Source organism: Scyliorhinus canicula, chromosome 11 (assembly GCF_902713615.1).
Source record: "Scyliorhinus canicula chromosome 11, sScyCan1.1, whole genome shotgun sequence".
Taxonomy (NCBI): Eukaryota; Metazoa; Chordata; class Chondrichthyes; order Carcharhiniformes; family Scyliorhinidae; genus Scyliorhinus; species Scyliorhinus canicula.
The window spans coordinates 64,665,133-64,691,897 of record NC_052156.1 but is presented as its reverse complement, the minus strand read 5'-3'; the positions used below and the strand labels follow the sequence as shown (position 1 = coordinate 64,691,897).

The 26,765-nt window shown below is 46.6% G+C and overlaps 1 protein-coding gene across 7 annotated transcripts in view; it reads left to right on the top strand.

Annotated features, from left to right (window-relative positions):
• The window catches only part of LOC119973115 (contactin-4-like), a 3,053,649-nt gene that overhangs the window by 2,403,655 nt on the left and 623,229 nt on the right, over nucleotides 1-26,765 (top strand). For 6 of the 7 annotated variants that reach the window (XM_038810685.1, XM_038810690.1, XM_038810684.1 and 3 more), the window contains one exon: nucleotides 20,949-21,076. In XM_038810685.1, the coding sequence (XP_038666613.1) occupies nucleotides 20,949-21,076 (128 nt within the window). The remainder of the gene's footprint in view (nucleotides 1-20,948; nucleotides 21,077-26,765) is intronic. The other variant, XM_038810691.1, reaches the window with a different exon arrangement.

Genomic DNA, 26,765 nt, shown 5'->3' with positions numbered 1-26,765 from the left:
TATGGGCTAGGTCGGGTGCCCTTTTAGAGGGTCAGTGTAGACTCGATGGGCCAAATGGCACCTTTCCACACTGTTGGAATTGTATTGTTCTATGGTTCTAATCACTTTATAATTCACTGCTGCCTACTGTGTTGGAGCCGGAAGGTTCCAGATAGTGACTCCTGCTTCCAGCTCCTTCCAAGGAACATCAGCTGCAGCTTGGTAGCGGTAGATCAGTGAAAGGCTCCTAGCCACAGAAGTGGGGAGTAACTCACTCTTGGTTCAGGAATGGATGAGTCAGCACCACTAACAACCAGAATCATGGATCAGGATTTTTCCATGCTCCTTGACAACCTGTTGGTCAGTCGCTGCTGCTGGGACAGGGACAGGACAATGGAGTCAGTGGTTCCTTCCCAGCATCTTCTCTTACATGCGGGACTCCAGCTGGACATCCATGTTGGTCAGGATCCTTCTGGAAACAATCATAGTCCTGATGTGTTTGGCAGAGATAGGCTGCCACTTATCCAATCTGCTTGCATGCATATGTAGATAGGCAGGAGGTATAAACTGCTTCCTACTCACTGTCCCTTCCCTTGCTGCTGCATTCAGACAAGTTCACTCTTTGGTTACACACCAAATCGGTCCTCATCAAAGAAGTTCAGGAACACTGCACAAATGTCTCTCTAAGTATGTCCATCACTGTTAACATAAACTGAGGTTAATCAGGCTTAAAGAACATTTCACCTGTTAAAAGGCAAAATCCTTTCATTTTTGCGGGTCTGTTATTACCTTTTCAATTTTAAGAGTATTTCTTACCTATGACCCAGCAGACTGAAGCTCAAATCAGGGCATCAAAGAATGATAAAATCCCAGACAGTGCGTAAGGAGGCCATTTGGCCCATCGAATCTGCACCAACCCTTCGAAAGACCACCCGACCTAGGCCCAATCCCCCACCCTATTCCTGCAACCCCAACCTAAGAGGCAATTTAACATGGCCAATCCAGCTAACCTGCACATCTTTGGACTGTGGGAGGAAACCCACACAGACATAGGGAGAACGTGCAAACACCACACAGTCACCCCAGGTCGGAATCAAACCTGGGTCCCTGGCGCTGTGAGGTAGCAGTGCTAACCACTATGCCACCATGCCACCCAAGGTGCCTCAAGTCCGCCCTGTTGAGTGCACCTCTTGGGAGATGTGCTGCAGGTGGAATCGACAACCACTGTGCCAGTATTCAAAAACCTGCCGGTGGAGATTCTGGATAACAACAATGCTCCCCATCTGGGAATTGAACCCCCGTCTCCCGCGTGACAGGCGGGGACATTAACTACTATACTAACGAGGAACTCTTCTAGCATGTTTCTTTGCACTTCACACTGAAGTCAAATATCTATTTACAGACAACCCATTCCCACTGCATGACATGGTCTGGGTTCATGGCTTGAGTGCGTCTTCTTTTGCCTAAATGAGCTACATCTACGACTTCAAGGGCTGTGTGCAATTATCTTTAATGTCCAGGACAAAACTGACTCAAAGGTTTAAAAAATGCTGCAATTCTGGGTTTGCTTTGTGGAGGAAAATGACATTTTCCCAAAAGTGTATGAAGTCCTGACAAGGTATGAATTACAGTTTCAGGACAGTGTTAAAGATGGGGCAAGTACCATTTCACTGAACTAGTGAGGCAATAATGTGATTACTGTCCATCAATGGGAAATGCAAACGGCTGAGTCAGCTCCAATTTAACTGACTTTTCTGCAGTACCAATGTCACGTGACGTGTCAGCAAAAGATCAAACTTCCTGGCCATCTCAAGAGATGGCAGGACTGAGATTGTTAAACTCAATCTCTCAATTTGGGATTGAGTTCCAACAAAAAGAAGTTCGCTGAGTTTTGAGTCCAAATGCGAACAGATTTCCCTGAATCATCAGATAGGCTGTTGCGGTTTTGCTACCGTTTTGCAACTTACCTGCGTGAAAGAGGATCTTCATTACTCAATGTAATGAAATAAAGTTTCATCAGTGTCTTTGTGTAGAAAGCAACTTAGAACTCAAACTATCACCTCTCATTTCAAACATAATGTGCCTACAAACAAGCTCATCTGCACTTTAGTGGCAAGCAAACTGGACATTGTTTAAAGTTGCATTTATGTGTATTATTTGTATGCTTTGCACAATACTTGGCAAACAAATAGGTTCAAATGTTAAGCCTGCATGCTGGTAAAGGTACACCTGCAGATGGTAGATGTGGAAGGGTTCCAGGAAGCACTCAATTCGATCAGAGAGGCCAGCATCCAACAGCTAAATAATTCCTGCATCAATTACACTCTTCAGTGTGAATACTGAAGGGAAGATTTTGACTGTGCACCAGAAGCGCATATCAGGAGTTCACATATCAGCTCAGTGGGTTCTAGGATTTTAGGTCCATTCCTACTAATGGATGGAAGATCCTGCTGGGCCCAATGACCTCCACACCCACGTTCTGGCGATCGCATAGATGGCACATAGGATACACTGAGATTGCAAATCTATCCTTTTATGTACCCAATTGACACAAATCCTGGACAGCATCTTAAGTTTTAAAAATTGTACCTCTAACTGCCTGTAGCTCCTCTCGTGACTCAGTGAATTTTTCCAGTAGATACCTCAGCTTCACAGACCAGGAAGGTTGCAGATTAGATCCATCGTTTGTGTTGAGGAAGCTGAATTTAGCCAAGGCAGAGGGAGGGGTAGCAAATTTGACATCACTCCTCTCGGGATAAAGTAGAAATTAGGAGACAGAAGTCTTGCTTGTGTTGAGCTAACTACACATGTGTATTAAAAACGTGTCAAGACTCACTACCAAAATTATGAGCAGTTGAGCAACATACTGCGGTAATGCAGAACCATACACCAGCAAAGGGTCAACAAGGTGAATGGAAAAGAGAGAAAGTTGGCAATTTAAAAGATTTAATTTTAGGTGACAGGTAGTTTTATAATCAATATTAACAATCATAATTGAGCGCTACTCAACCAAAACATATCTAGTGTCATTTAGGGCGAGTTTGGAAGGGTGTTTCCTGTCAGCTTTTTGTGTGAGATCCAGATCAGTATTCATCCACACTCAACTAATTTTTTGGGGGGCCTTGGGAGTTTCTCTCCAGTCCAGCCCACTCTTAGAAATGTTTTCAGCAGCAGGGAGCTGAACTCGCTGGCAAGACCGGCTCCTCAAAGATTGCGGAATCATGTGAGCTGGAGATTCTGCAGCAGCACCTGCCCACGGGCAATGCCACTTCCCCAAGTGAGGGCACCCTGCTATGATGTTACTGAAGGGACCCCCATTCCAAGCCCCCCACCTCCCCTTCACCCCCCAACCACCTGCCTTCAGCCGCCCCCCACCCTTCATAATCATCATCCATCAGTGAAATTCAAATCTCTACCAATTACATTGCAGATTACCAAAGGTCCCAGTCAATCGGGCTCCTCCTGGCTCTTGTTCCGATTTAAGATTTGAATTTAATTAGGGGAGTGCTGTGTTGGATCCAACTGCGGCTCCAAAATACTGATTTGCTCACAACAGCATTTGAAACTCTACCGAAATGCTTTATTTGACCACCAGGAGTTTGTTGCTGATTCTGGGAGACTCCCAGCCATTCCCAGCCTACTTGACAGAAGTCTTGAAAATTTCAATTGACCCAGAAACTACAGACCTTTGGGGGAATAAACCCTAGGTTTGTACTACCCTTTTGAGTGAACGAGATGTTTCCTGATTTCACTCCGAAATTAGTTAGCTCTAATTTCTTCGATAGTAGAATGGACAAAATAGCAACTTACACGTATATTTTTCCTCTGAAGTGGAAAATGCACCACAACTCCATGGGACAAAGGGCATCCCACCTAACCTTGCTCCCAAGACATGTTTTTAGATAGAGATCTGCAGCGTTGGTCCTGCTCTTTGCATGTGGCTAACAATACCCTCACTGTGCCTCCTCAGGGAAAGCTCTCCCAGAATCAGCGGGAGAGGACCCAAACCGGCGAAGGAGTGCCAGATTTTTAAAATCTCCACCTCCTTCGAGGAGCATGCCCGAGAGGTCACCCACACGGAGACCAGCGGACACTGCAGAGGTGAAGAACCACCGGGTTCCACCCAGATGAAAAAGGAAGCAGACTATTGGAAGCTCTGGATTGGTTCCAGGAGAATAAAGATCTGCTTAAAAGACAGTAAGAAGTCTTACACCACCAGGATAAAGTCCAACAGGTTTGTTTCAAACACTAGCTTTCGGAGCACTGCTCCTTCCTCAGGTGAATGAAGAGGCTTGTTCCAGAAACATATATATCGACAAATTCAAAGATGCCAGACAATGCTTAGAATGCGAGCATTTGCAGGTAATTAAATCTTTAGAGATCCAGAGATAGGGGTAACCCCAGGGTAAAGAGGTGTGAATTGTCTCAAGCCAGGACAGTTGGTAGGACTTCGCAAGCCCAGGCCAGATGGTGGGGGATGAATGTAATGCAACATGAATCCCAGGTCCTGGTTGAGGCCGCACTCATGTGTGCGGAACTTGGCTACAAGTTTCTGCTCAGCGATTCTGCATTGTCACGCGTCCTGAAGGCCGCCTTGGAGAACACTTACCTGGAGATCAGAGGCTGAATGCCTTTAACTGCTGAAGTGTTCCCCGACTGGAAGGGAACATTCCTGCCTGGTGATTGTTGTGCGATGTCCATTCATCCATTGTCGCAGCGTCTGCATGGTCTTGCCAACGTATAACGCTTCGGGACATCCTTTCCTGCTGCGTATGAGGTAGACAATGTTGGCTGAGTCGCACGAGTATGTACCGCATATCTGGTGGGTGGTGTTCTCACGTGTAATGGTGGTATCCATGTCGATGATCTGGCACGTCTTGCAGAGATTGCCATGGCAGGGTTGTGTGGTGTTGTGGTTGCTGTTCTGAAGGCTGGGTAGTTTGCTGCAAACAATGGTATATTTGAGGTTGAGTCAACTGCGCAACCTCAAAGCTGAAAGGATGACACAGCAAGATTTAACATTTAAAGACCTGTACTGTAACAAACAGACTAAAAGCACTGTAACTAGATAATAATTTTGTGGACAATTTATACTTTAAGTTACAGGACAAAACTCACCCATTTTCCTTTTATTACAACCAATAAACCCACTTCAAAGCTATATTTCACACTATCCCTTAAGTAGTCATTGATTTTCTTGGATTCTAGCCAAAATAATCCTCAACTCCCAATGGATTACTTCAATTCCATTCCTTTACCAGCCTGGTAACCTTTCATCCTAGAGTTGTCTTTTACGATTAAGGTTTTTCCTGGAAATTCACCCTTCAGTGCAGGACAGACAAATGTCCCAACCTCATTTCAATTGTTCATAATTTTTTTGTCTTTTCACTCCCAAGTGTGTGCTCGGTGAGCTCGATTCTTGCTGGTGAATCAGAGAAACCTTCGGTCTTTAACTGCTCCCACTCTCCCAGGTCCTGGCAGACTAACTTGATCTGAGAGTTTCAGGGAAATCCTAGAAAATCTTTGGCTCTCAATGGCAGATTCAGAGCAACGTGATTCATCTGGACGTGGTATCCAGGAAGAAATACTGATTAACTATCCTTTAGACCGCAACTCCTTTCATTTTGGAAGTAAATGGCAGTTTTAGGCATAACTATTTAACCTAAAATTCTCAACACCTTCTTGGGGCCTTGAAGACTAGCAGTCTCACCACTGTTAACACAGATGCTCCATGTGTGAACCAGTGTTTTTCAAACCTTTTTCCTTGGACCCATTTTTAACAACTGGCCAACCTTCTGGACCCACGGCAGCCAACCTTTGTGACCCACACAGGCTGACACACCATTTTTACTTACCTTTAATGTGACAAGTGAGCCTGCTTTGTCCTCATGATCTCACTCCAATCAGATTCACAGGAGAAGAGAGCAATGCGCTTTTCAGGTGCAGAGTTCAGCCGGTTCCTTTGTGCTGTCTTTACCTTTGTGATTAACAACCTCCCACAAGTAGGTAATTGAGAAGGCCAGTAGCAACAAATGCTTGTTTTACTCAGCACTGGATACTCCTCAGCAATGTTACTCCAGAATGCTGACAGCCTCATGGACTTGTGGCTTGTGTTCAATGTACTGTCACAAGTGAGGCACAGAAGTTTATTCTCTTCATTTGGAGTCCTCTGTAAGTTAATAATTGACTTTGGGGTCAAAAGGATTCTTTACCCACCTCTTCTCTTTCAAAATCTGAAACGTCTCTGAAAAGTAGCGACATAGCCAGATGCAACTGAATAAGACTTACCAGTCTATTGACAGTTTTGTTACTAACATTGTTTTCTTCAATGTGTCAGCAGTGTGGGGAACATGTAATAGTTTTGTATTCGCACTTGCAAAACTTTCAATTACTTTTGAAAAACATCTATTTCTACACAGTGCCGAGAGCAATCCTCAACCTTCCCTTGCAATTTCAAATTCAGTTTGTTTAGAATTGAAAATATGTCTGCAAGGTAAGATATAGTTAGCATCCAACTCTCATTTGCCAGTACATCTCTGCAAATAACACACATGGGCTTTGCATTGGCACACTGAAAAAAGCCATACCTCCAGAAGTCACCTTTATACCGCTTTGGGCCTGATTTCAGTTTCTTCTTAATGGGAAGTTAACCAGAGGCCCTGGAACTCTGTCTCCAGCTCACACCAGCACTGCTTTGTCTTCCTTTGAACTCTCCTGTGCAGCTCTCTCAACCAGATTCAGTTGTGAGATCCTAGTCTGTTTGTGTCTCTGGTCCTCTCTTCTGGTCCTCTCTTTCTTATTACAAAATGACCCATCTTCAGCTCTTCACAGCTTGCATTCCTCCAAAATGGAGGAATCATTCTCCCGTGATTTTGCGCCAAAAGCACTGACTTTCAGGGCCATGACATCAGTGTATGTGCGGGAAGTATGATCTGCTCTCTGCTGCCACTTCTGGCAGGAAGACTCCAGCATTCACATTTAAAGCCCGTTCGCGGCCAGCATTCTTAAAAGTCGATTGTGGCCATTGAGCGCTTCTCTCGCGATTGGGAATGCCATGACCGATTGCTCCATGACACTCCCACCTGCGACCCACCCACGGGTCCCGACCCCTAGTTTGAAAAATCCTGCCTTACACTTTCTTTTTACCATAAATTGAAACACAGTCCCAAAACATAATTTTATAAAACTCGTATCTGTAACATATTTAATTTGTTACAGTAAAAGATGTAAAACTTGAACTCTAGTTGTTTGATCCTCTATACAGTCATTGGACACTGAAGTATCTTTTTAAAAATAATCGGTCTCCACAGGGATAATAACAAGACCTTTTCTTTGGATTGTTAATTGTAAGGAGCCAAAAACAACCATGAACCTCTTTTTGGAATTTGGATGCCAATGCACCCATGGCAATATTGTTTCTCCTCCCAAATAAGTAAATAATTCTGACCTGAACTTTATTTCAGATTTTACTTATTCCTCTTTGTCTTTTGTATTGTGCATGAGCTTGCCTTTAACTATGGAGCTGCATGAGTTAAGGCAGTGTGATTTGGCTGATGGAAGTTCCTGCCTTTAGTACTGTTTAATTACTATCACGGCATGTGGCATGTAATTAGTATGAAGTGGCTATTTTCGCTTGTACTGCCTTCCTTGTTACGTCTTGTTAAAATTGCTCTGTTTCATTGCAGCTCGGTTTATTTTTGCATATATCTTCAGCAATTACAATCTTCCTCCCTGCACCAAAACAACCATTTTTTGGTGGTACGGATGCTTGTAATAGCCGAGGCCTATATGAAATGAGTTTCATAATTTTGTCGGAAGATTTGTGCTCTCAATATGTAGTCTGGTTACGCAGCTTGTTAGCTGTTCAAGGAGCATTAACGATTATGATTACAGACACAATATGGCTCACTGATTTTATGTTGTCACAATGCCAACTGAAACACACTGCTTAAACTTTCCTGTTTGGAAATCGTGTGCACCCACCCATTTGTAAGTTATCAGAATTACTGATATTTGCTCTGAAAAAGAAGTGAAAAATAAAACCTCAATCAGCTGCAGTGACTAAGCTGCTGAATGACCCTGCCACCCTCCAGCCAAAGCGTATTCTTTGCTCCAGGCTTTTCTGGTACAGTACATACGGAGTGACCATTATAATGCATATACAGCTGAACATTTTTATCATTTTGACTGTGCTAACTCATAACTTACATTGATATTTGGTTGTGTCAGACACCAATTATAATTACAGACACCAAGATAATTTCAGTTTGTCTGAATCCCTTCCCTATGGGCGAGCCCCGCGCCAGGCCAGAGAATCGTCGCAACCACACCCCGCCGCCCCGATGCCGGTGCGCGATTCTTTGAGGTGCGGAGAATCGGCGCCATTTGCGCGGCGGGTTTGGCACGGCGCTTGCCGCGGGCCACCGTCTTGGCCGGCCGCCAATTCTCCAGACCGGGTGGCCGCGCCGGGAACTCTGTGCGAAGGGTCGGGGGGGGGGGGGGGGGGCGGCCTGTGGGGAGGGGAAAAGTGCTCCTTCACCGGTGAGGCCTCCGATGGGGTCTGGCCCGCGACAAATAAAAAATCTGGCTTACTACAAATAAAAAATTACCATTCGAGTAATTTTCTTGAACTTTGGTCATTTGTTTTGTGAAACATACCTATGGGGCGCGATTCTCCCAGAGAGGGAGAAATCGTAAGGCTGGCATCAAATCCGGGCGGGTTTGACGCCAGCCTCCCCCTCCCCGACCGGGAACCGATTCTGGTCCCCGGTCGGGGCTAGCATGCCGCCGCCGTAAACTCCGGCATCGCGGGCTTAACGAATTTCGTTAAGCCCGCTTGCCAGAGTTTGCGCCGGCTGACGCGTCACATGACGTCAGCCGCGCATGCGCGGGCCGGGATGCCCCTCAGCTGCCCCGCGAAGTGATACAGCGGGGCGGCAGAAGGACAAAGAGTGCGCGGGAATCGGACCCGCTGCCCGCGATCGGTGCCCACCGATCGCGGGCCCATGGCACCCTTGGCACGGCCGTGGTACTGCCGTGCCAGTCGGTGCCATGGTTTTAAAAATCGGCACTTTACGGCCGTTTTTACGAACGGCCAGACCAGGTGTGTTTGCCGTTTGTAAAAACAGCCGTAAAGGGCTTGGAACTCGGCCCATCGGCCAGCTGAGAATCGCTGCTGGCCGTAAAAAAACGGCGGCAGTGATTCGTATCGGGAGTCGGGCGTGGGGGGGGGGGGGGGGGGGGGGGGAAGAATAGCGGGAGGGCGTCAGACTAGCGTGGCCGTAAAATTTTACGAACCCCGCTATTCTCCGCACCGTCGTGAGTGCGGAGAATTGCGCCCTCGGTGTGGTATTGGAACCCACTTTAAGATCAAGTTTGGATTTTCTCTTTTAGTTTGTTTTCCTTTTGGCTGAAGTGAATAAAACTCCCCAAGTAGCTTTATGAGGTTTGGGTGTTACTGTGGAGAACTTGGATAACAATTGTTTAGTCTTCAATATCAGGAGTACACCATTATATTTATTGAGCAGAAATATCAAGATACTACAACTTTTTCTCTTTTAAACTTAATTGGACGTTATTGTTGTGTTGTCAGTCTCGTTCTCACCAGGGAATAGACCCGATAAAAATGAGTGAAAAGCATCAGTAGAAGAGTTTTTCAAAACTTCAGCAAATGCATTACTGACTGGAATGCTTTGATCAGGAGCGAATTTGCAATGCCGTGCCGTGTCACGATGCCCCCAACTGACAGGGGAGGGCATAGAATGTTGAGTGAGTGCTGAACTGTTGTAAGTGCTGTCTTTCAGCAGAAACATTAAACAGTCTGCTCGGCTGTATACAAAATATCGCTGAGCAATCCCCCCTCCCCTCTCTCAAGATACTAAACCAAATCATTAAGCAATTTGCAAGCTTGATGGGATTGGAGCGAAGGGGAGGCAGAGGAAGAGTGGGAAAGGTGGCGGGGAAGGAGAATTCAGGATAAGCAGCTTTGTAATGCTTCAGCCAATGTGTATGGATGGCCAAGATGTGAGAGATGGGAGGCACGCTCCAGTGATGTGTCTGTAATAATGCCATCTCTTGAGGCTTTTCGATTCACCCTTTTGTGCTTGCTGGGTTATAGTGTGCTTTCCCTGAAGTGCTGCAGATTTCAGTTGTGCAGGATGAGTACAGTGAATTCAACACGGTTCCAGGGAGAGGAATTGTAACACGGTTCTGTCAGAAGCACCAGACCGTGCGGGTGGTTAGTTTTCAACGTAGGTTATGAAACGAGAGGAGTGGGACAGACAGAGAAATGATCTGGATGATCTGCACATTGATATTACTGCATAATAACCGTTCTCTTTGTAGACAGCACACTGGCAGGCAAAGAAAGCCTGCAAAAACCTATTGAGGATCTGAGTTGAACTGAGCAATGTCTGGGAGGACAGGAAGGGATGGAGTGAGGGGAAATGGGGATGTTACTCCATTGCAGCGCTATTAATTCAGAAGGAACTGGCTGGAAAAGGGGGTGGCCTTGATGTTTTATTGAAGCTTCAGCCTTTTCATTTTGTGTGTTGTTGGGGGTTTGGATTAGCACTGTGTTTTCTGGCAGAGCAGGGGAATTTTCCCTGCAGTCCTGCTGCCACCAACCAGGGTCACAGAAGCAGGTTATCCAGTAAAGGCCACGTTATCCAGTAAACGTCATTTCCTGTGTGCAATAGTGACTGCAACTCAACAAAGTTTTGGCTGTATTGTCATAGTCCATGACCACAGGATGTCTCTTTTTTTAAAACTCCAGGGTAAATAAGTAAATAAGCAGAGAGAGATCAAAGAGAGTCATCGGTTAAATTACCCTGGAGACGGCTAGTCGGAAAACTGCATGATGACTCTCCCCCCCCCCCCCCCCCCCCCCCCACTCCTGCCAACACCGGCTAATGTAATTTCAGAATACCTATTTGATAAATTGAAGCATTTTAAGGGCAATAAATATGTTGTGAGGTGAGCTTGGATATAAATTAACTGCATTAATAGACTGAACATAACCACGGGACTTTAATCTCTATCCATTCATAACGTCTCGTATTATCGATAAACATGGTTTTGATTATAGTAATCATCGCTGCGATTGTTTTGATTGGAGAAATTGGCAACAAATCAAACAACATGAAACAAACTAAAGTGTCAAGGTTAAACTGAGATGAAACACACAGGGTAGAATCAGCAATATCAGAAGGATCATCGCCTCAGGTGGTCTATTCATAGAAGCTGCTTCATCTGTTGAGTATTTCCAGGACTTATGTTGATACTTGAGACATTTAACCGGGACCAATCAGATCTCGATCTGCAGAAATTGATCCCTTCCAATTAAATTAGTTTCTTGCTTGAGATTGGATCGTATTTTGTTCCACAGCCAGTCGGGCGTTCCTGGGTGGTATTCTCTGTCGGCTGACGCCAGAATCGCGAAACGCAATTGGGCGGAGAATCGGTTTTAACAGCAAAATCATAGAGGGCACCGGGTTAAGGCCAAATCACATTTCTCCGGAGCCTTGACAGCGACATCAATGTGTTCCACTCCACACATACAGTAAACATCATTGGCATATCATTAGTGGGCCTGACCTGGTTTTCCCTGGGCCCTCTACAATTGTCTGCCTCTACTGGGGGAATTCCCGACAGCGAGGTTTACTTGTGCTTTTAAAAATCGAGAAACAGGCGCTGTGGCTGATGCTGGAGAGAGAGAAGGTAGGATGAGGAAAGGCGTGACCGTAGGCTGCCGTTCCTGACACTGGCTGAGCTGTCTGGGGTAGGGATGGGCGTGAGGGTGTGGTGGAGGGCGGGGCTGCTGTCAGGGCCAGAAAGTGGGTGACTGGGGGAGGGCGTGGTGACCCCCCATGGGATTGGGGCAGTGTCCAAGCATGGACCGCCATTACTGCGGCCTGCAAGGCAGCTATCCTGCTGTCCACCTGCCTTGGCCCCTGGTTCTGCAGAGTGCCATCAGTCGCATGGTTGCCCCGGCCCCACCACACCACCTTTCGCACCCCAGCTCCCACTCTCCACCATACCACCCTCTCTGGCAGGTCATCACGCGGCTCCCCCAAGGGCAACGCCCACATCAGCCCTTAGACCAGATGAAGGCCACAGAGTGTACCGCTGACAAGGGCAATGCCAGCCAATGGCATCCTATAGCAGCATGGATGGGCATCAGGACCAGAGGCACCCTTGGTGCCGGGCACCGATGAAGCCAGGGTTGTGTGGTTGGAGGAGGGCAAGTCTGGGGCCAGAGTCCGAAGTGCCAACCATGGCCACCGTGTAGCCCATTGGACCTGGTTGGGCACAAGGCTATGCACCATGTAACATGTATGCTTTTCACCCCTCCTGTAGACAATGGATATTGTCTTACAACCAGCAATGGTGGCCCTCCTCCTACTCGTCGCAGTCCTGGTGAATGTACTGTGGCTGTATGAGTTGGAGAAGCTTCAAGGAGGAGGAAGCTGCTGCGGTGGACCCAGCCCCAGAGGAACAGAAGGCAGCCACCCAGGATGGAGAGCCGGACGCCCAACAGGCTGAGGAGGAGAAGGAGGCGCAAAGGAGGTGCAGCATGAGGCTTCATGTGTACTGGCAGTGCCTGTCATTCTACGACCTGCCAGACCAGACATGCCATCGAAGACTCCAGCTGGGCAGGGAGACAGTGCGACTTATCTGCTGGATCACAGTGCACCTGGCACCGCAGAGGTATGGGGGAGAACATCTGCTCCCAGTGGCCGTCAAGGTGACAGTCGCCCTGAACTTTTACACCACAGGGTCCTTCCAAGTGCCGAGTGGGGAACTGTTCGGGATCTCACAGAGCTCGGTGCATAGGTGCATCCACGCCATCACAAAGGCCTAAATGCCCGGTTGGCACAATACATCAATTTCAATGTGGACCGAGCCCACCAGGATGCCTCGGCAGCGGGATTCACCGCCATCGCTGAGATGCCCCGGGTTCAGGTGGTGATCGACGGGATGCATGTCACCCTATGAGTACCTGCAGATGACAGGCCACTCTCACAAACCAAAAGGGGTTCCACTCGATGAACGTGCAGCTGGTGTGTGGCCATCAGATGTGTATCATGCACGTCTGCGCCCGATTCCCGAGTAGTGTGAATGATGCCTTCATCCTGGCACACTCGACGGTTCCTGGCCTCTTCGAGGCGCCCCCGTATGGAAACTGACTGACTGGAAGACTTGCTTTGGGTGGGTCCCAGCAATTTTTTATTTGGCTTGTAGCTGGATGTTTGTGAGACCCATGCTATAAGAGGCCAGTTCCAGAGCACACTTTTCTATAATTGACAAATTTTATCCCTTTTACAATAAAATGCAAGCATTGGAATTCTTCAGTGAAAGCCTTTGGATGTAATTCCCATTCCTCCTTCTATCAACCCACCACCAACATCAGCTATTTCGACGAGTCACTCGATGACAATTTACTAATCACTCTCCTTATTTTCTCACAATCTACCCTTTGACATGGGAAAGGAAGAGAAATTAATGAATGAATTAGCAAAACAAGAAAATAACATTTGTGAAATGGATACAGAAAGTATTGCTCATGCTGTGGAAGCTGTTCCGAATACAAAAGGAAACCAAAAAAGTGCAGGAGTTGCAAATATTATGCATTTTTTTCAATGAGCAATGCCACTGGAGATCAAATAACATTAAAAGCAGTCAGCTACATATGAAGAGAAATTTAAATATTTTGTGCAACATTGGTTCTGGAAAAGGGCTCGAAAGAATATTAAAGTTTGTGCTGTGTTAGTACAAAGGGTGCCCATGAGAAATGAAGTCCAATCAAATGAGTGAGAACGATTGAATAACTTACTTCAATGAATAAAATCTCGCTGCACAATCCCCTTTCTTACAACCGTTCACATTCTCCTGATTATTTAAATGAATTTGAGGGTTACTTAAATAAACCATAATGGATCATTGTAATTGGGTAGGCCGGGCACCTGTTTTACACCCTCCTTGGTTTCTCTATTGATTTGAAATGTGCGCCATGATAACTTTGCTTTTGAAAATTGTGGAGAGCCATGAGCCATTTGGAATGATAGTGATTCAATAAACTGCAGTGAGGTCATTAGCATTTATTAGCTTTGATTTGTACACAAATAAAGAGGTAATACCCATGATATGAAAGCCTTTTTTCTCTCAGTAACATTATTTTAAGACTCCTTTGTCTAATAAACTAGTTGTGGGAGAATCTTCAGCAGCTATCCCCACTTCCCACGTTCCTGTTATTTTGTGCTGTTGTTCAGGAACCCAGCGAGAATGCTGATTTGGAGAGGGTAGGGGCGGAGGGATGAATTTCCATCAGGGTCAAACTGCTGGACTGCTCTAAATCCAGATTCATGAGAGATGGCAGAAAAAGCAATTAGCCTGTTTTTCCAGAGTTTCTGCTCTTCTGCCAAAATGACAGTGGACCATTGGGAAAATTCTCATGGAAGCTTATCCCTGTGGACCCCATTGAAACAAACTATTCAGGAGAGTGAAGGCAAATGTTGATGTCATTAGCATAAACAATTTTAATTTTAGAATCAGATTTTCAGGAATCAGAAATTAAAACTGAGCCAACTCAGAGTGATAGCATACTTACTTTTATGTCTTGTTGCTTTCTGTCACAACACAAAACATATTAATACCTTAACCTGACTCATGTGTTTAACAGAGCACAGGAAGCAGGTTTGGTTAAAGCTCTTGCAAATCCCACTGTCATGGGGGTCCTGATTTGTGAAAACATTCAACTGACACCATCAAAAACAGATTAACTGGACATTTATCTCATTTGCTGTTTGATGGACCTTGTTATTCACAAATGGTTTCTGCATTTGTCAACATTACAGCAGTGACTAGGCTTTAAAAGTAATTCATTCATTGAAAAATGCTTGGAGACCTCAGGAGGATGTGATAGGTACTGTATAAATATATTTTCCTTTCAACTGTGCTAATTCACTGAATAATTCCAGCTCAAAGGGCTGCGATAAAAAACAAGTTGAAGAAAAAAGCTACAAGTTACAAGGTAAAATAGGAAATTCTGGAAAGACACGGCAAATCTCTCAGCATATGCATAGAGAAAAGATATGTTCTCACTTCAGGTCCTTCATCCCAAATTGGATCCTTTGTGCAACTACAATTGTTACTGATTGGCCTCACACACTCTCAGGTAGACATTTGGTTTCACCACTCACAAACAGAGAGAGCAATATCCTTCCACCCCAGAAGGAAAACACTTCAGAAACTGAGGAAATCTATGGGACAGAAGGAAGCCATTAAGTCCATCGTGTCTGGGCCAGCTGAAAAAAAACTATCCAGCTTACTCTTCGTCCATAGTCCTGTCGGCATTTCAAAGGAATAATCCCAGTGTTTTTTAAATGCAATGATGGTTTAGGGCCTCACGGTAGCATGGTGGTTAGCATCAATGCTTCACAGCTCCAGTGGTCCCATGTTCGATTCCCGGCTGGGTCACTGTCTGTGTGGAGTCTGCACGTCCTCCCCGTGTGTGCGTGGGTTTCCTCCGGGTGCTCCGGTTTCCTCCCACAGTCCAAAGATGTGCGGGTTAGGTGGATTGGCCATGCTAAATTGCCCATAGTGTAAGGTTAATGGGGGGATTGTTGGGTTACGGGTATACGGGTTACGTGGGTTTAAGTAGGGTGATCATTGCTCGGCACAACATCGAGGGCCGAAGGGCCTGTTCTGTGCTGTACTGTTCTATGTTCTATGTTTCTGCCTCTACCCTCCTTTCAGGCAGTGAATATCTAGCTGAAAATGAATCTCCTTAAGGGCATTAATCCTTCTGTCAATTATTTCAAATATATGTCCCCTGATTATTAACCTGACTGCAAATGGAAAAGCGTGGTCTTGACCGTTTCATAATTATGCACATCAATTAAATTTTTCCTGTGTCCTCTGCTCCAAAGAAATAGGCCCAGAGTTCTTAACCTTTCCTCATCGCTAAAATTCCCCATTCCTGGGAAAATCTTCTTAAATCTCCTCTCTACCCCCTTTGGGTGACCACAACCTTTCTCAATGCAGTGATCCAGAACTGAATACAGTACTCTACCTGCATTTTACCCTCTTGCTTTGCTACTATTTGTAATGACAGAAATTTCAGCTCTCAGTGAAAAGAGAAAGTGAACGTAAAACAGAACGACGTGGAAAATGTTCCGAGTGATGAAAGGGTTGAATGATGTTTTGTGGGGGAAAGCAGGAGAGTTCAGCCTCAGCAGGGTAGAAAGGGTGAGGTCGCTCCAGAAGCAGCTGCACAGACAATCTCAATCTTAGAGACAAAGGGTGGGATTTTCCAGTCTCACCCGCCCCAGAACCAAAATATCCATACTCGAGGGCCGTCGGATCTTTCGCTGGTCCCTCAAATTATCTGTCCTGCACGCAACGATTCTTGCAGTGGGCAGAAAATTTAGACCAAAGAAATTAATCAACTATTTTTGGGTGTGAGATGGGTGGGGAGCTCGAGTCTGTGCAGAGACGTCATTAAGGAAACTACTGACTGTCCCTACCTAATCTGCCTTAATGTGATTATAGTCTCATTTTTAACTACGCTTTGAGGTTTAACTACCCTCCAAGGCCTAATAAGCATTCAGGTTGGGATTCTCTGCCCCACACCGTCTTTTACGGCCGGACGCGTGCAGCCATTGGCTGCTGGTTGGATCTTTCAGTCATGCCGAAGTTTACAGTCTTTTGTCCGGCTCGTCCGACAGCCACGGGGGTGGTTTGCCTTTGGCACAACCAGAGGATCCTGCCAGCAGGAAGGGTCGGAAATCCCGTCGTCAGATGTATCAAGCCACACAACAGCAGATTGAGCTAAAAGCCTCCTTATCAGGGCGATGAAACATGTGATAAATATTGCCCTTTCCAATGATGCCCACATTCCAGGAATGTATTTATAAAATAGAACTATTTTGCATAACGGATCAGAATTTTGTCAGGCCTTGAAACTCTGGAACAATGATGCAGTACTTTTGCATTTGGCTACCACACTGTCTAATAGCAACAAATGTTGCTGCAGAACAGCTCATGCAGCAGACGGTTTACATCCTTTTGAGCTGGTCCTCTCAGAACGAGCCAAAGTAAAAGTGGCTCTGGAACTCTAAAAGTTAGGTGTTTTTATCTTGGAAGCATGGATCTTTTATGCTGAAGAAAGAAAATGCTTCCCTCTGCTCAGAAAGTAAAGGCTTTGGCAAGACAGTTTAAAGCTTTATCGCTGCAGGTGCACTGCGTGCTGAAGGATAAGTAACAAATCCTGGTTGGCTTTTCCACTGCAGCACAGACCCGAGATCAGAAACACAAGAGAGATGGCGTATGGAAGATGTTCCACTTTGCTGATTTCAGCTGAGCTGCCCATCACAGGTTCTCTACTGTGAGCAACAGTTAAGAAACTGACAGGAGCAAAGTGGCAAAGGTGGCTTTGAACCCGTTAATTGTCGGCTGTTATTAAATTGAAATGTCAATAAGGTTGGTCTCTTGTGGAACACTGTGATTCAAGTCATATTCCATCATCGGCAATAAAAGACAAAGAGCAGAGTGACCCATGAAAACATGAGTCAATCTGATATAAAAACAAGGTAGCCTTCAATGGTAAGAAGCAGAATTTACAATGTTACCGTGCTACCGTTCTGGTTTAGCACACTGGGTTAAATCGCTGGCTTTCAAAGCAGAGCAAGGCAGGCCAGCAGCACGGTTCAATTCCCGCACCAGCCTCCCCGAACAGGCGCCGGGGCTTCTCACAGTAACTTCATTGAAGCCTACTCGTGACAATAAGCGATTTTCATTTTCATTTCATAGTATTGCCACTTTCATAAAAACCTATGTGTCAGCTATCTGGAAGGTCAAACCCAAGAGAACATCAGGTGAGGATAATTAATATAAACGTTGCTTAGTTTGCTACATCTGAGCTATGATACAACATTTTCTCGAGGGGAATAATTTAATTAAGGAGACTTTTCCCAAGATGGAGAATGAGGTTCCACGACTGTGACTTTCAAAGGAGACAAAGGCAGATTGGCTAACTAGATTCGCCTTGCCAATAATAAGTAGAACGTAGCTGTTTGTGAGCTTGGAATTATCCCCAGCTGTGAGGGCTGTTATTGCTAAATAACCAACCAGCAACCAGTCCCTTGGCTCACACACAAAGAATCTCTTTTTAGTTGAGGCATCAAAGTTCTCCCAGTTATCTGGCAGAATGGCCAGCATCAGGCAAGCCGAGCGAGAATTTGGAAGGAGAAAAATGTAATCTCCTGATGCTGTTATCAGTAAGGCCAACCAACCAAGTAGAAAATGTAAGTCAAAAAATAATATCCCAACCTCATATGTATCAAAGGAAAGGCCACGTTTGTATGTGGCAGCTTTAGTGATAAGCTGGGGAAGACTCAGAAAATTGATACGGTTGAATGTAGAATTTACGACTCCAAATTATGAAAGAAGACTCAGAGAGTTGACAAGAGAGCAAAGAAGCAAATGAATATCAAGGGAGAATGCTGGCCCGGTCTTTAAACTATTGAAATCCGCAGAGTGTTTAACTTGAACTGCGCTTCCCCATCTTGAAGAGATAGGCCCAGAATGAATAAGCTTGATGTCAGACTGGACCTAAGAAAACAATGCTCCCACACAGCATGGTAGATATGTAAAAAAAGAAGCTGGGAATTGAATTGAAGCTTGAATTGAAGTACAAGGAAAAATACAGGTTATTCTCATGACATCTCTTTGAGGCCATTTTTCTTTAGAGAATGCAAATTAACTGAGCTGAATAACACATTTTGTTTGATGGCCAGAGAGAAAATTCACACTGTTGTTTGGTCTTGAAAGCTTTTTCTATGGTTGTTTGCTTCCTTCCAAAGGAAAATTAATGGTTTGTAGAATCTATGAAAAGATCCGCCAGGGGTGGGGAGAGGTTTGACAAACGGAATCTTTTTCCATCATCTCATACAATAACATGCTGTACTCACTGCACTCACTTTTCCTGCAGATCTGATAATTTACTATACATACAGAAAAGAGTACAAATTTTTAATACTGAATACAATTAACGGGCAGCACGGTAGCATTGTGGATAGCACAATCGCTTCACAGCTCCAGGGTCCCAGGTTCGATTCCGGCTTGGGTCACTGTCTGTGCGGAGTCTGCACATCCTCCCCGTGTGTGCGTGGGTTTCCTCCGGGTGCTCCGGTTTCCTCCCACAGTCACAAAGATGTGCAGGTTAGGTGGATTGGCCATGGTAAATTGCCCTTCGTGTCCAAAATTGCCCTTAGTGTTGGGTGGGGTTACTGGGTTACGGGGATAGGGATGAGGTGTTGACCTTGGGTAGGGTGCTCTTTCCAAGAGCCGGTGCAGACTCGATGGGCCGAATGGCCTCCTTCTACACTGTAAATTCTAAAAATATTCTATGACGTTGTTTCGAAACATCACGGGCTGGATTCTTTGTTTTTGGGACTATGGGCGGGATTCTCTGATCCTGAGGCTAAGTGTTGACGCCGCCGGAAATGCCGTCGCGTTCTTGATGGCGTCAACATGGTCTCAGGATCAGCAATTCAGGGCCCTACTGGGAGCCAGCACGGCACTGGAGTGGCCCACACCACTCCAACTGCTGATCCCGGTGTCAACTTGGCGCCGTGGGGTCCGCGCATGCACAGTGGCACCGGTGCCATCGCGCTCATGCGCAGTGGCTCCCTTCTCCATGCCGGTCCCAATGCAACATGGCGTAGGGCTAAAGGGGCCGCGTGGAAGAAAGGAGGCCCCCAGCCCGAGAGGCCGTGCCGCCGATTGGTGGGCCCAGATCGCGGGCCAGGCCACAATGGAGGCCGCCCCCAGGATCGATCCCCCCACAGGCTGACCCCGGACCCTTCCATGCCGAGGTCCTGCTGGCTAAGACACGAGTTTTTTGTTACGGCCGCTCGGCCCATCTCGGTCCGTGAATCGCCAGGAGGCCCCATAGAGCGGCCCCCGACCGGCGGCCTGCTGACCACGCCGGCGCCAATGAGTGGAGAATCGCGTCCCGGTGTCGGGGTGGTGTGGCGCAATTTGCACCAGTCATGGCAATTCTACGGCCCGACCCCGGACTGAGAGAATCCCGCCCTATGTCTCCATGGAAGAACTGTGGACTTTCACACCAGAAAAACTGGCGCGAAAGGGCCACATATTCATAGCCCTGCAGGAGCTCCCAGTGAACCATCATAAAACTAGCAACTTATGCTCCAGATACGGGCCCCCGCTCTTCCGGGTCAGAGGCTGCGCATGTGTACGGCAGAGGCCTCCAGCGGCTGCGTCGTGCTCCTTTGCGGACTCAGACTGTGGCGCTGACCCTTAAACATAGTGCCCCAGATTGGCCGTGTGTCTGACCCGGACCGCCCGCCATAAAATGGCCCAGTCCCGTATAAGGCCCCCCCTGCCCTCCGATCGGCCCTCCCTGACCAGGGCGGCCGCGGGCTGCGTCCGCAGCTCCCATGCTGGTATCCCGACCAGCAGGACCATGTTAGATTCACGCCATCGAGACCTTGGCTGGTCAGTGGTGTAGAATGGCAAGGCGGGCCTCCAGCAATGGCTACAAGTAGAGGATATGTGGCACAAATACGCCGCTTTTCGGGTCCCAGAAAATCGGGGAACCGGCACTGGTCCCAAATCCATGCGGGGAAATGGATTCTACGCCCCGGCACCGGCTGCAATTTCAGCATTGGAGTGCGGAGAATCCAGCCCCACATGTCAGCTTCATATGAATCTCTGTTTTGACTTTCAGGTAAGGTGAAGTATAGGAAAAATGAGCCAATACAAATGGAACTGTCTAAAAATGAGGTGGCACAATTAAACTTGAAATCGAATAATGATCGGCTAATAGGCCAATAATGTTCAATATTGTAGTGTTATGTGTGTGAGAGAAAGAAAAAAACAATATTTAATCATTTGCTATATGTGGCTGGAAAGTTATTGACTGTTTTTGTTCTTTTGTTTAGAAGAACAACTCTGGAGGATGGCAGCCTCAGAATAGCCAATGTAACAAAGAGAGATGGTGGAAGCTACACTTGTATTGCCCGGAACCATTTTGGGTCAGCCAACAGCACAGGAACATTGATGGTGAAAGGTATTGATTAAAAGGCATGATTTATATGTATGCATTGAGCTGTAAAGTCCTATAAATGCATTGGTTATTAGCCAAAGATGTAATAATTCAAGAAAGCTATCAAACAATCACAAATATTACACTTTGGGTATTGTCCGAATCTGGCAAGTAATTCGCCATTTGTTTACCAGCATATAAAGATGTTGACCACTCCATAGGATGATTTCATGTTAGAAGTAACCGTGTGGGTTGCTTGAGTTTTATAAAAAGAAATGGGCCATTAATTTCATTTCCAGTTATAAAAGTACAAAGTCATGGAAGAAGTAGATCTGATTTTTTTTAAAAAGGTGCTTTGTTGACATAGATTGCTTTTAATAACTTTCAGCACTGACAAGTTACCATTTATACCCATGAGCTAGCCGCAGTACTATAATTGGTGATGCAATCAATTCTGCCTGATTCATATTTATTACTTTTGCCTCAGTAAATACCAAGTTGTAAAAAAATTGACAAAAACAAAGCATCTCTTGACATTTTTGTTGCAACAAATATGACTGTATTAAAGGTGAAAATTCAGGTAAGCTTGTTCCAGGAGCTAAGTCTGGCAAATAAAATGGCAATTTCCCTTTATTTGGAGTTCTAGCTTCAACAGCCCATTGATATGCAAGTCGAATGATTGCATTCAAAATGTGGTAGGCCTTTGATATTCCCATTCCACTGAGAAAATCGAGAGATGAAATGCAATCTTGCTTTTGCACACAATCTTCGCAAATGAATATTGTCGACAATCAGGATAAACAGAAAACTGTCGAGACAAATAAGAGTGCCTGTGGGGAATTATAATTTGATTTCCTCTTTCCACTGATGAATAGAAGATTAAATGTATGAGCACAAAGGGAAACTTTGTTGACAAACAAGAAACAATGGGTTGAGGTTAATGGTTGATACTCGCATTGAGAAAAGATTAAAAGGATTAATTCCTGGTTGGATGCTGCAGGCGTCACTTTTGTTTTTGATTAAATGTAGCTAATTTGGATTTAGAAACCTGGGTACCACAGTTTGCAGATGACACAAAGTAAGGGAATTGGCATATGCATTCAGGAGGACATAGACAGATCAGGGGAAGGTGGAAGTTGCAATTCAATGTTAGTGATTTTAGATTTTAAAAAGCAACACATTGGAAAATGTTGGAGAGTATTAATGAACAGGAAAACCTGAGTTACTTAGGCCACTCCTTGAAAATCTGAGTGACGGTTGCTGAACGACTGAGGACCAGATCATTGTTTTATCTTCAATAGAAGCATAATACGATAGCAAAGAGTTTATAATAAATGTTGTATCATGCAACATTAGACAAGTTAGAGTATTGTTTGTGCACTTCATTTATAGAAAAGATTTAAAGCCATAGAAAGCAAACAGCATAGGTTCACTGGGAAGTAACCGGGAATGAAAGACTATGGGCTGGATTCTCCGTTCTGGAGACCAAGGACTGATTTCTCCAGTAACTCACTGGCGACGGGATTCTCTAGTCCCGCCGGCAGTCCACCCTCGCCCATGAATTTCCTGGCAATGTGGGGTGGCTTCAATGGGAATTCCCTCTGACATTGGAAAATCCCGCTGCCAGCGAAAAGTGCACTGCCTCCCTCTGCTGAGAATCATACGGCCTGAGAATCCCATCCTAAGTGCTGCCACCGCTGGAGAATCAAGGGAACTGCGTGCTGCCGCGAGCAGCGCCATCCAAGAGCAATTCATGTCAAGCAGATGGGACAGCATGCAGCCCGCCCAATTCCCAGCCCCTTGGCGTCTGATCCTCTGGGGTTGGGATTCACGTTCAGAGCCTGACAAGCTGGAGCAGCTTTTAAGTACTCCACTTAGCGACAGATTGCCACTCCAGCAAAGAAAAAGGCTGCTAAAAGACGAGTACCGAGGTTCCTGGACTCGGAGATTGAACACCTACTGCATGTGGCCGAGGAGAAGAGAGACACCTCTTCCCCAGAGTGGGAAGGAGATACAAGTCCACAGCACTGAAGAAGGCCTGGGATGAGGTGATAGAGGCTGTGAGGTGCTGCCAGCCTCAGGAAGAGGAATGGCATGCAATTCCGTCAGAATATGAACAACATCCTCAGAGCAGCTTGGGTAAGTACCTACCACTGTGCCCTGGCATAACTCCCGTCCCTCACTCCTCACATTTACCCCCACTCCCTTAGAGGCCAGTAACACCCCGCCTGCCTGGATTTCCCTTATAACCCATCCTTCATTAATCCATAAAAGGTGTATTGTCCTCTTTGGCCAGGTGCCTTGCACAGTCATGCCACCAGCAATAACCACCTCCCCCCAAAAAAATAAACTGCATCACAGTGTTTTACTATGTCCTTTCTGTATCTCCAAGGATACACACCCCACACATTCCCCACATCACCCCACCCAACATCCACGCAGGGCACCCCCAGCCTGATCGCTGCCACGTGGAAAATGCCAGCATGGAAGTGCCAACCTGACACCCTGGCAGTGCTAGGCTGGCACCCAGGTGGCAGAAGCAGTGGTAGGGTACCACACTGCCCAAAGATATGCGCCTGGGGGCCTCTAACTCCCATGGAGACCCCCACAAGAGCTGATCTGTCTGGCTCCTGTTTGTTGAGACCAGTACTGAACATGGCTCACCCGAGGTCTCCAAGGCGAAGAGGATAGATCCCAATGTCTCGGGTGCCTCAGGAAACAGCTGTTAAGAGTGAGACCAGCTGTCTTGCTCTAATTTGCAGATTTGCCACAATAGACAGGGTTCACATCGCAATGTTTCACGAGACCGCTCTAGATTTCGCGAGGCGTTGCAAGCCAAGTAGATCTCGGGAGTGGGGTCTCCCGGCTTTTTTCAGCCAAGTTGTGTCTTGCCATGCTGCTTTTTGGGTTCAGCATGGCCGTTCGATCGTCCATCATTTCTTTTGTCTTTGCAGAATGTCGAACAAATGTTGTCTGTGGTCGCTGCTCCCATCCAGACCCTCCGAGCACACCAGAGTATTACTCCATTGACATTGACATCCCGGTACTGCTTTCACCTGCACTATCCACCATCGGTGGGGAATATTAGTGATCAAGCTCTGGCTTCACTCTCTGGTGATCACCACACACACGCTGTAGCACATCAGGTGGAGGCAAGGACTCCCATGGAGTGGACGGTCGGAGAGCTGCCGGTCCCAGGGAATAGCTGTCGCCCAGACAGATTTGCTCTTGTGGAAAAGATGATCTCATCACAGGTGCAGGTGCAGAAGAATATCCAGGATCTACAAGAGTGAGTGTCGGCAACACTGCAGTGCCTGTAAGGACAGCTAGAGGAGCCCACTCAGCTGCATACTCAGGAGATGGTGCCGGCAATGCGTGGCACCAAGGCCAACACTGAAGGCTTGGTGACCACGGTGGAAGGCCTCAAGAAAGATGTCATGGCCTTGTGTCAGATCGCCCATAGCTTGCTGTCCATGGCTGAGGCCCAGGACAGGAGAGCCCAGTCGCAGACGGACATGTCCTGGGTCACATGGACATTCCTGCAGTGCTCCAGAGCTTGGCCCATTCACAAAGGGTCATGGCTGAGGACATCGAGAGCATTGACCGGGCAATGACTGACCATAGCCTGTCATAGAGGGCCATGACCGAGGCTTTGAGGGGCATGGGTCACTCCCTGAGGGACATAATCCAGTCTCAGTCCGCCACAGCTGAGAGCATCGACACCACGGTTCAGACAAGGACCGGCCTCCATGACTGGCAGAGCCAGGTGTCGGTAAAGCCTCCGGAGCTCACACCGGCCTCCACTCTGTCCACGGGTAGGCCGGGTTGTGGGCAGGGCGCCCACGATTTCCGGCTTGGATCACTGCCTGTGTGGAGTCTGCACATTCTCCCCATGTCTGCGTTGGTTTCCTCCGGGTGCTTCGGTTTCCTCCCACAAATCCCAAAAGACGTGCCGTTAGGTGAATTGGACATATCGAAATCTCCCTCTGTGTAGGCACCGGAATGTGGCAACTAGGGAATTTTCACAGTAACCTCATTGCAGTGTTAATGTAAGCCTACTTGTGACAATAATAAAGATTATTGTTATTAAACATGAATGTCCTGTATGCTTATACCCTCACCAAGAACATAGAACATAGAACACTACAGCGCAGTACGGGCCCTTCGGCCCTCGATGTTGCGCCGACCCGTGAAACCATCTGAAGCCTATCTGACCTACACTATTCCATTTTCATCCATACGTCTATCCAGTGACCACTTAAATGCCCTTAAAGTTGGCGAGTCTACTACTGTTGCAGGCAGGGCGTTCCACACCCCTACTACTCTCTGAGTAAAGAAACTGCCTCTGATATCTGTCCTATATCTATCACCCCTCAATTTAAATCTATGTCCCCTCGTGTTGGTCATCACCATCCGAGGAAAAAGACTCTCACTGTCCACCCTATCTAACCCTCTGACTATCTTATATGTCTCTATTAAGTCACCTCTCAGCCTTCTCCTCTCTAACGAAAACAACCTCAATTCCCTGAGCCTTTCCTCGTAAGACCTTCCCTCCATACCAGGCAACATCCTAGTAAATCTCCTCTGAACCTTTCCAAAGCTTCCACATCCTTCCTATAATGTGGTGACCAGAACTGCACGCAGTACTCCAGGTGCGGCCGCACCAGAGTTATGTACAGCTGCAGCATGACCTTGTGGTTCCGAAACTCAATCCCCCTGCTTATAAAGGCTAGCACACCATATGCCTTCTTAACAGCCCTATTAACCTGGGTGGCAACTTTCAGGGATTTATGTACCTGGATGCCGAGATCTCTCTGTTCATCTACACTACCAAGAATCTTGCCATTAGCCCAGTACTCTGCATTCCTGTTACTCCTTCCAAAGTGAACCACCTCACACTTTTCCGCATTAAACTCCATCTGCCACCTCTCAGCCCAGCTCTGCAGCTTATCTATGTCCCTCTGTATCCTATAACATCCTTCAGCACTATCCACAACTCCACCGACCTTCGTGTCATCTGCAGAAGATGCAGGGCACGGGAGCAGCAGTGTAACCCCACCTTAGACCATAAGACCATAAGACATAGGAGCGGAAGTAAGGCCATGCGGCCCATCGAGTCCACTCCACCATTCAATCATGGTTGATTTCAACTCCATTTACCCGCTCTCTCCCCATAGCCCTTAATTCCTCGAGAAATCAAGAATTTATCAATTTCTGTCTTAAAGACACTCAACGTCCCGGCCTCCACCGCCCTCTGTGGCAATGAATTCCACAGACCTACCACTCTCTGGCTGAAGAAATTTCTCCTCATCTCTGTTCTAAAGTGACTCCCTTTTATTCTAAGGCTGTGCCCCCGCGTCCTCGTCTCCCCTGCTAATGGAAACAACTTCCCTACGTCCATCCTATCCAAGCCATTCATTATCTTGTAAGTTTCTATTAGATCTCCCCTCAACCTCCTAAACTCCAATGAATATAATCCCACGATCCTCAGACGTTCATCGTATGTTAGGCCTACCATTCCTGGGATCATCCGTGTGAATCTCCGCTGGACCCGCTCCAGTGCCAGTATGTCCTTCCTAAGGTGTGGGGCCCAAAATTGCTCACAGTATTCTAAATGGCATTCTAAATGTCAATGGCATAAATAAACCTTGTATGACATCATCCCCAGTGAGTGAACCCTAATCGGTCACCCTGTGCCACAATCCCATCAACT